This window comes from Fulmarus glacialis, unplaced genomic scaffold, assembly GCF_000690835.1.
Source record: "Fulmarus glacialis isolate BGI_N327 unplaced genomic scaffold, ASM69083v1 scaffold8051, whole genome shotgun sequence".
Classification (NCBI taxonomy): Eukaryota; Metazoa; Chordata; class Aves; order Procellariiformes; family Procellariidae; genus Fulmarus; species Fulmarus glacialis.
Window position 1 is genome coordinate 2,373 of NW_009192241.1, and position 9,419 is coordinate 11,791.

Here is a 9,419-nt window from a genome sequence, read left to right on the forward strand (position 1 = left end):
TTGTGTAAAAATAATAGGGAGGAAGTAGACTTAATGCTCTAACTTCCTGTTTTAGAAGTCTCAAGAATCTCTAAATGTGATTGGGGATTTTTTTTTTTTCTTTTTTTTTTTTTTTTTTTTAAATAACCTAAAATGCTAGTTAGCAGTCTTACTTCCCTGGTCCCCCTCTTCCTCTTCCTGTTCTCCTGACAAACAAGCCTAATGGCCTTGGAAAAGCTACCACAGGTGTCCTCTTGGTGGTATGCTGATTTAACTATCATGTCATTTTGTTTAATCTGAGATCAGATTGGCGATACTAACTTCGGTGTTCGGATGATAAACTTCAAATTCATCCCATTCATTGGATAAGGATTATAGAAGCTCTTTGGTAGCACAGAGTAGCTTTTTTCCTTTGCTTCAGCATTAAGACTAGTGTTAAAACAAAATCCATTATATCTGTATGTTTGATGAAATAGCAAAAAACAGTTAGATGTCCTAGATCACATAGAGTAGTAATAGTCCATTGCGTACCGTGCAACTCACTTTCCTAATAACATTTGCATCCTACTACATGCTACCTTACTCAAAATAAATTTATTTAGATCGTAGACAAAGCCCTTGAAGAGCCCAAGTATAGCTCACTGTATGCTCAACTATGTCTGCGACTAGCAGAAGATGCACCCAACTTTGATGGCCCATCAGCAGAGAGTCATCCAGGACAGAAGCAAAGCACAGTGAGTATCTCTCTCAATCTGGGATGATAAACTTTGCTAGTATGTATAGTTGCACTGATTAGCTTAATTGTTTTCTTTGTTCTCTTTTTCTTAGACATTCAGACGCCTCCTAATATCTAAACTTCAAGATGAATTTGAAAACCGAACCAGAAATGTTGATAGTAAGCTTTAAAACCACTTTAATACAGAATTTATTTATCTTCTCTTTGCACAGCCATGTTAAACAGGCTTCTTTGTTTTCCAGTCTATGATAAGCATGATGGTCCCCTCCTCCCTGAGGAGGAGGAACAGAGAGCCATTGCCAAGATCAAGATGCTGGGGAACATCAAATTCATTGGAGAACTTGGCAAGCTTGATCTTATTCATGAATCTATCCTTCATAAGTGCATCAAAACAGTGAGTATTCAGATTGGGTGGGGGCTAAGAGCAAAATAGGACTTCTAAACTAAAAAATGTAAATGTTCGCCGCTTTAGGAATCTTGGAGCCTAAAATGCTACAAAAATGTTTCCTGTCAGTTATCTACTCCCCACTGTTTGAAATAAACAAAATTGGTGTGATTAAAAAGTAAAATTGGCTTTGTTCAAAGCCATGGGAATTGTCTCCAAGTGAAGATGTAGTTTGGCCTAGACAGAAGTACCACAGGTACTTCAAAGTACATACACTTACTGAGTAATAAGTACTTCAATTAGCAATTCTTAGAAACTAATTTTCAGATCTCTTTGTCTTCAGAACAAGATGAAATTTTTCTGCGTGTCCCTGTGTACAAAGTTGTCACTTGCTATAAATTGTCATTTATAATATGTTGAGATACCTAATTCCCCTTTAATATTTCAGCTTTTGGAAAAGAAGAAGAGAGTCCAACTCAAAGATATGGGGGAGGATTTGGAGTGCCTCTGTCAGATAATGAGGACAGTGGGACCTAGATTAGACCATGCAAAAGCCAAGGTATGTGCATATTCACTGCAGTTGTTAAACTAGTCATTAAACTAGTTAAATTCCGTGGCTAAGACTTTAATTGCCTGAACCTTCTGTATTCAATATTCTTTTCATAAGTACAAAACTGAGGTCTGACTTTCAGAGAGCAAGCATGCCAACTATTGCTCCTGTATCAAATCTCCTGATAGCAAAAGGAGCCAATCTTTGAAATGGTTTTAAATGTCTTTCCAAAATGCAGTTAGGGTCATTAGCAAGTCATAAAAGTAAGGATGTTGTTTCTCTAAATGCTGCTTGAAAAGATGTGGTGAGGAACTCTGTTCTGAACATAACTAGGTGATCTGACAGATGTATTTTGGACCTTGACTTGCGAGTTCTGAATGCAAACTTGAAATGGTGTCATAGTAATGATAATTTCGGCAGGTTTTCATCTTTGACTCAGATGAGATGTCTTGATGCATTAGCTTTCCTTAAGCTCTACTGCCATCAAGGAGAGTGAGATAGCAGGAAAGGGCAGTCTGTTCTATTATTTGATCTTAGATGTCATGAATGTGGTCACGTTTCCTGAAAACACTCAAGACATTGATAGAATTAGCCCTCACGTGTAACATCACTTTTTTCCCCCCAGTCCTTAATGGATCAGTACTTTGCCCGTATGCGCTCCTTGATGTCAAGTAAGGAATTGCCAGCAAGGATTCGTTTCCTGCTGCAGGTATGATGATAAAATGGCTTACTGCTTTATTTTTCTCGCAAAGTTGTCTTGAATCCTGTCCTAATAATTCATTATGTTCCAAGGATACTGTGGAGTTGAGAGAACACAACTGGGTTCCTCGCAAAGCTTTTCTTGACAATGGACCAAAGACTATCAATCAAATCCGTCAAGATGCAGTAAAAGTAAGTGTTGCATGTGAGTCTTGTGCTTGGCTTTTGCTTAAGTGTTAAAGTGAATCCTTATGCTCTTCACTCATGTCACAAAACTTAGCTGTGCACCTATGAATAGTTCTCACAGCAGAGTGTTAACAGTAAGGGGTTAAGGGTCAAAATCAGATGGACTTCTATAGTTCCAGGCTAAAAACTTGACTTTCTCAGGGACTATTACTGCAAATTTACCAAAATTATAATTCCTGTTTTAAAGGATCTGGGAGTTTTTATTCCTGCTCCTATGTCTCAAGGGATGAGAAGCGACTTCTTTCTGGAGGGACCGTTTATGCCACCCAGGATGAAACTTGACAGGGACCCACTCGGAGGGCTTGCTGATATGTTCGGACAAATGCCAGGTACACTGAAACTGCAAGGCTGATGTGATGACTGTGGTTGTACCGTATTGAACAAGAATTAAAATTGTCTTGTTTTTGTAATAATACAGGTAGCGGAATTGGTACTGGTCCAGGAGTTATTCAGGATAGATTTTCACCCACCATGGGACGCCATCGTTCAAACCAACTTTTCAATGGCCATGGGGGTCACCTCATGCCTTCTGCTCAATCCCAGTTTGGAGAACTAGGCAAATCTTTTCTGAAAAGTCAGGTAAGGAAGATGTTGTTCACAGGGTGACTTCAGCATGTTTAGAAGCTCTTCTACAGATGCGTATGTTATGGATTATAGTCTGCTTATGTTGAAAGACTTCCTCAGATTTGATTCTGATAAGAACTGATGCTCAGCTGATACAAAAATTCTAAACCACTTTTTAAATTGTGCAAGAGATGCAAGGAATACACTTTTTTTTACTGCAAGAAAAGGTGCATGTGGCTTTGGTGGGTCAGAATGGTGTGTTTAATTTAAAAGATAGCCCTGTTTTTAGGGATAGATGCTACTCTCCCACCACCCCTGCTCCTTCTTTCTCCCTTCCTGGCAAATAGAATCTTTGTTCCTCTGGTCCCTCTGGTACTACTTACCATATGATGTACGCCACTCCATCATCTGCACTTCTTTCTCTATATCTCCCTTTCTGAAATAGGGGCAAAGCCAGCTCTACCATAACCAGAATCAGGGACTCTTATCCCAGCAACAAGGACAGTCGAAGGATATGCCACCTCGGTTTTCTAAGAAAGGACAGCTTAATGCAGATGAGGTACATTACATGCCTACATTACTTAAAGCCTATTCTAAATATTGCCCAATGATTATAGCAAGACGCGTTATTATGAGGACTAATGCTGGAACTCTTTCTCCTTCTCCTCCTCCTCCTCCTCCTTTGTCCCTTCCTCCTTCACCTTACCCCTCACTTTCCTTAGGGTATCCAGCGTCCTATGAGCAAGACTGAGATATGAGGGCAATTTCTTGGGGTGTCCCTTCCTTCCCCCACACCTCCCCAAGAACACTACTCTGACATCAGTTCCCATGCATCATACTGATAACAATACACTTAATTAAAACTTCAGAAAGTCCTAAACTTTAGCAACCCTGAAGTGCTGGACCAGGCTAAATTTTTTTGTTGTTTTTTTAAGAACTGGCTAATAGGCAAGATGTCAAATGCAAAGTAAATTGCATTGTTATTTTGAGTGTTAACCAGACTCGTATCCTGATTTCTGAGCAATTGGTAGAGTTTTATCTTGGCTGTAAAATACATCAGCAAACATGCAAAGTATCTTCTTGGGTCTCTAACATACTGCATCTAAAAGGAGCAATTCCAGATCTTTATACCAACGGAACTAAGTACCAGTAACTTGCAGCAAGTTGTGATTCATCAAGTCATGCTTTTGGGGGAATTTCAGTACCCATGTGGCTTAATCTGTATTTGAGTGTTAACATTGTAGAAACGGAAAAGTCATGCTTCGGTGGGATCAGTTGGTGTGAGTCCATGGCTGTGTATTCTTGGTCAGAATACTTGAAACAGTTTGAGTTTTTTCTGACTTACCTGTTTACAGATTAGCCTGAGACCTGCTCAGTCTTTCCTAATGAACAAAAATCAAGTGCCAAAGCTTCAGCCCCAGATAACTATGATTCCTCCTAGTGCTCAACCACCACGCACTCAGACACCACCTTTGGGACAGGTAAATATAAAAATTACTGTATATTTTTGGCTATACTTAAATTTCTTCATGCATGTAAAACTTAAACCACTTTCTAATATGGGAAGGGAGAGAGATTGCACGGAGCAGGGTATACAAAAAGAATGCCTGAAAACCCAATTCGACTTTCATCTGCCTTTGTACATATTTAGTGTTCTTAAACTTGATATAAATGTGTACTGCACAGAAAAAAAATTCTGGTACTGTCTTTTTCAGCCTCCTCAACTTGGTCTTAAAACAAATCCACCACTTATACAAGAAAAACCTGCAAAGACCACCAAGAAACCACCTCCTTCTAAAGAAGAGCTACTTAAACAAACTGTAAGTATGTAATAGTGCTTCTTAAAGCCATGTATGTGCTCTTTAAAAATGAATGTTTAACTACACTTTTTTTTTTTCCTCTAGGAAGCCGTTGTGACTGAGTATCTGAACAATGGAAATGCTAATGATGCTGTCAATACTGTGAGAGAAATGAGAGCTCCAAAACACTTCATTCCTGAGATGTTGAGCAAAGTAATCATTCAATCCCTAGATAGATCAGATGAAGACAAAGAGAAAGCAAGTACTTTGATCAGCTTGCTCAAGCAGGAGGGAATAGCCACAAGTGACAACTTCATGCAGGTACTGCAATCTAATAGGCTCACAGTCCTTGTTGCTTTGCTGTTCATGATGTTCAGCTTGCGTAAAGGCAGCATGCAAATTTTTCGCAGTCCTCTTGATCTGAGGAGGTAAAAATAATGTATAAACCTGTGAGGGGCATAAAAAGGGATGAAAGGAAGAAATGTAGGTACAGCATTTCAGGAACTGGAAGTGGGGAACTCTTGGCAAGTGATTCAATGCAGAAATGCGAGACTCCTGCGTAGTAAGAGTATTACTGTGCACAAGAACAAAATTACTTCAGAATTTCAACTTGTGTGTTTACTGTTTCTTAGGCATTCCACCCCAAACTGGAGGTGGACATCCCATTGGTGAAATCCTACTTAGCACAGTTCGCAGCCCGTGCCATTATTTCAGAACTGGTGAGCATTTCCGAACTGGCTCAACCACTGGAAAGTGGCACCCATTTCCCTCTCTTCCTGCTTTGCCTTCAGCAGTTAGCTAAGTTACAAGATCGTGAATGGCTAACAGAATTGTTCCAACAAAGCAAAGTGAATATGCAGAAAATGTTACCAGGTAAGAGTTCCCATATAGCTCTTATTGACACCTCATGTTAGCGTATGCAAGATGTTTTTTCCTTTAGTTTTTTACACCAGAGTAAAATAACGTACAAGGTTATTTTGATGCAATCAACTGTCATGATTCTTAAGAATGGTGTTCCCATGAACCATTGATTATAGGTTTTGATTAGCACCAGCACTTAAGTGTGTCTTTCCTATTTACTTGTCAGAAATTGACCAGAACAAGGACCGCATGCTGGAGATCTTAGAAGGGAAGGGGCTTAGCTTCTTGTTCCCGCTTCTGAAACTGGAGAAGGAACTGCTAAAGCAAATAAAATCGGATCCATCCCCTCAAGCCATCTATAAGTGGATTAAAGATAACATTTCACCCAAACTTCATGTAGATAAGGGATTTGTGAATATATTGATGACCAGGTGAGGTGCTATCTTGATACAGCTTAGGCACATGTTTTGTTAAGCTACCAATAAGTCACTAACTCTGTAAAGGCTGATACGTAGCTCTGTGTAGAAAAAGTTACAGTACACGGGGAGGTAAATTGTTCTGGGTGAACCTCCCATGTATTAAAAACCCATTGTATTTGAGAAGAAAAGCAAGTCTCCAGGCTTGCATCAGTGTGAAGTGTTGCTTTTGCTTGGAAAGGAGAAGTCTAGACCTGTGTATTCTTTTTCTCAAATGTTTCAGAGCCATAACATAAGTAAAATTAGGATTTTTGTGGTGCAGTCAACCACAATATTAATCCACTGTGCACGTACCTAACTGCTGATACTAGCAATACCCTCCTGCTTGTTTGTAATAGCTAGCAAACTGAACTTGAGAGGACTTGTCTTACTGTTTCAGAACATGAAATCTAGCTGCTTACCAGTTTACAGAATTTACCTTTTTTTTTTTTTTGTCTAGTTTCTTGCAGTATATTTCTAGTGAAGTAAACCCACCTAGTGACGAATCGGATTCTTCATCTGTTCCATCTAAAGAGCAGCTAGAGCAGGAAAAACAACTGCTTCTTTCCTTCAAGCCGGTAATGCAGAAGTTCCTCCATGACCATGTTGATCTGCAAGTGAGTGCTTTATATGCACTCCAGGTGCACTGCTACAACAATAACTTTCCAAAAGGTATGTGCATCGAGATCTTATCCAAAATTCAAGTTGTGTTTGCTTGCTTGTGTCTCTGTATGGCTTTCAGGCTTGTCACTACATTTCTTAGTCAAGTAAGCTGTTTAGAAGGGTTATAAAGCTGATGAAGTTTCAATTTACGTCCATAGGCATGTTACTGCGCTTCTTTGTTCATTTCTATGACATGGAAATCATTGAAGAAGAAGCCTTCTTGGCATGGAAAGAAGATATTACTCAAGAGTTTCCAGGGAAGGGCAAAGCTTTATTCCAGGTAAATTTGCTAACACTAGAGTAGAGATTTGTCTTTTGTGATCTCTGTTGCACTGGAGTGTTCAAGAACGTTAAAACAGTGTTTAAAACTTCTTAATATCTAGAAACTTTATGGAGTATTTCATTAGGAAGGAGTGAGGCAAGATGGAAGTACATCTTTTTTCTTTACTAGAGACCTACTTTTAGTGCAAAGTGTAGCTGAAAGATCTTTAAAATGAGTTGGGGAAAAAAGCAGTATTCTGCAGAAGTACATAGTGGGGGGTAATAATTCTGCTGCCTTAAACCAATTTTATGTAACTGCAGGTAAACCAATGGCTAACCTGGCTGGAAACTGCTGAAGAAGAAGAATCTGAAGAAGAAGCTGACTAAAGAACCAGCCAAAGCCTTAAATCGTGCAAACATACTGTTGCTATGATGTAACTGCATTTGACCTAACCACTGCGAAAATTCATTCCGCTGTAATGTTTCACAATATTTAAAGCAGAAGTATGTCAATAGGGTATCTTCTGCGAAAGGTTTTTGTAGTATGTCTTAATAGTCTACAATAAAAATATTTTAGAGTATCTTTAATGTTTAGATAACAGTGTATTAGCAGCATGCAATAATTACATCATAAGTTCTCGAGCAGAAGCAGTCTGTTGCAAGGGTCTTCTTTGCTGCCAGTTATCATAGGCTGTTTTTAAGTTAGAAAACTGAATAGCAACACTGAATACTGTAGAAATGCACTTTGCTCAGTGTAATACTTGAGTTGTTGCAATATTTGATTATCCATTTGGTTGTTACAGAGAATCCTTAACTGTAATCGATGGTTGTTGCCGTAATAGTATATTGCCTGTATTTCTACCTCTAGTAATGGGCTTTATGTGCTAGGTTTTAATATCCTTGAGCCTGGGCAAGTGCACAAGTCTTTTTAAAAGAAACAGTTTACTTGCACAAAAACTGATCAGCTGAGGAGATGGTTTAATGCCCTTTGGAAGAGGTTTTTGTGGGTGTGAAACATGACATGGTGAGAAATTTGAATTGGTCCCTCTATTATAGTACTGAAATTAAGTCTACTTAATTTATCAAGACATGTTCATGCCCTGATTTTATATACTTGTATCTATCAATAAACATTGTGATACTTGACTTGTTTCTGAATGTCTCCCAGTAGAAAAGCTTTGACTGACATCTAGTTTACTTACGGAAGGAAACATCAGTGGGAGTTGACTTAGATTGGGACCATCTTAAGATTTTTTTTATAGTAATTGTCTTAACACGCAAATGAATTCTAAATATGGTCACAGACAAGATTTAGACACTACAGACTTGCTGTGACACGAGGAAGATTCTGCTCAAGAAATGGTAGGAGTTTGCTTTGTGGTCCAATGTATGCTTTATCAGTGAGTATGTGCTTTTTTATTTCCTAATGCTTTGAACTTTCCCCAGGTCACATGCGTGTTTTCTAATCAAGTGGCACTGACTGCTAGCTGCCTGTTTCTTAAATTGGCAAAAAACCCCACAAAACAGTTTAATGATGTTGCATTGTACAGGCTTGAAATGTCATCTATTAAATACTCAAAACACCTTACTTCCTAGAACCTTGGCCTAGTGAAGTTTTTTTTTTCCTCGTTGATAACTCAGACTTTCACTGTTGAATGGCAAAACAGTAGTTGGCCAGTGCTGGAAGTGCTTTAGGCTAGTCTTCTGCATCATGGGAGATGAAAAAGTGGAGCACAAGAAAACTACAGATGGTGAAAGGGCCTGCTCTGAGGGGAGGCATAGTTTGCATTTATGCACCTTAAAGTGCCGTGACTGAGAGAGTGGGTCTGGTTCTTTCATTTTTGCTGTGAAAGGCAGGCTTCCTACCCTACGGTTACAGGTAGTGGCCTCTTCTATACTTGTAACTTAGATTCCTTCAGTGAGTTTCTTCAGATGCCTCAGTAACTTGCTGTACAATGTATAGCCCAGTAAATCAAGGTACCGTGCTTCTGTAAACCAAGTGACATTCATAAAAGGTATTTAACTTCTTGAATTGCTAACAAAAATTCCATGACACTTAAACACTGTTTCTGCATTTCAGAAATGTGGCATACCTAGCAGTAAATAGGAGAGCAGGATATTTCTGTGGATTCTAGTTCAATTAAAAGAAAAAGGAAAGCACTAACTACACTTAAGCGGCTTGAGGTCAGGAGCTGGCTGCTTTTGATTACTTCTGTGTAAC

General features: G+C 39.0%; 1 protein-coding gene across 1 annotated transcript in view; it reads left to right on the forward strand.

The window, feature by feature from the left end:
• The window catches only part of EIF4G2 (eukaryotic translation initiation factor 4 gamma, 2), a gene marked incomplete at its 5' end in the record, with an annotated part of 10,365 nt that extends 1,575 nt beyond the window's left edge, over positions 1 to 8,790 (forward strand). Inside the window, 18 exons of the mRNA XM_009587007.1 lie at positions 582 to 713; positions 808 to 874; positions 958 to 1,109; positions 1,549 to 1,659; positions 2,276 to 2,359; positions 2,443 to 2,541; positions 2,783 to 2,924; positions 3,014 to 3,174; positions 3,605 to 3,718; positions 4,515 to 4,640; positions 4,875 to 4,979; positions 5,064 to 5,279; positions 5,591 to 5,677; positions 5,753 to 5,831; positions 6,046 to 6,250; positions 6,735 to 6,946; positions 7,096 to 7,217; positions 7,520 to 8,790. Of these exons, the coding sequence (XP_009585302.1) occupies positions 582 to 713; positions 808 to 874; positions 958 to 1,109; positions 1,549 to 1,659; positions 2,276 to 2,359; positions 2,443 to 2,541; positions 2,783 to 2,924; positions 3,014 to 3,174; positions 3,605 to 3,718; positions 4,515 to 4,640; positions 4,875 to 4,979; positions 5,064 to 5,279; positions 5,591 to 5,677; positions 5,753 to 5,831; positions 6,046 to 6,250; positions 6,735 to 6,946; positions 7,096 to 7,217; positions 7,520 to 7,585 (2,280 nt within the window). The remainder of the gene's footprint in view (positions 1 to 581; positions 714 to 807; positions 875 to 957; positions 1,110 to 1,548; positions 1,660 to 2,275; positions 2,360 to 2,442; positions 2,542 to 2,782; positions 2,925 to 3,013; positions 3,175 to 3,604; positions 3,719 to 4,514; positions 4,641 to 4,874; positions 4,980 to 5,063; positions 5,280 to 5,590; positions 5,678 to 5,752; positions 5,832 to 6,045; positions 6,251 to 6,734; positions 6,947 to 7,095; positions 7,218 to 7,519) is intronic.
• Positions 8,791 to 9,419: the final 629 nt, after the last annotated feature.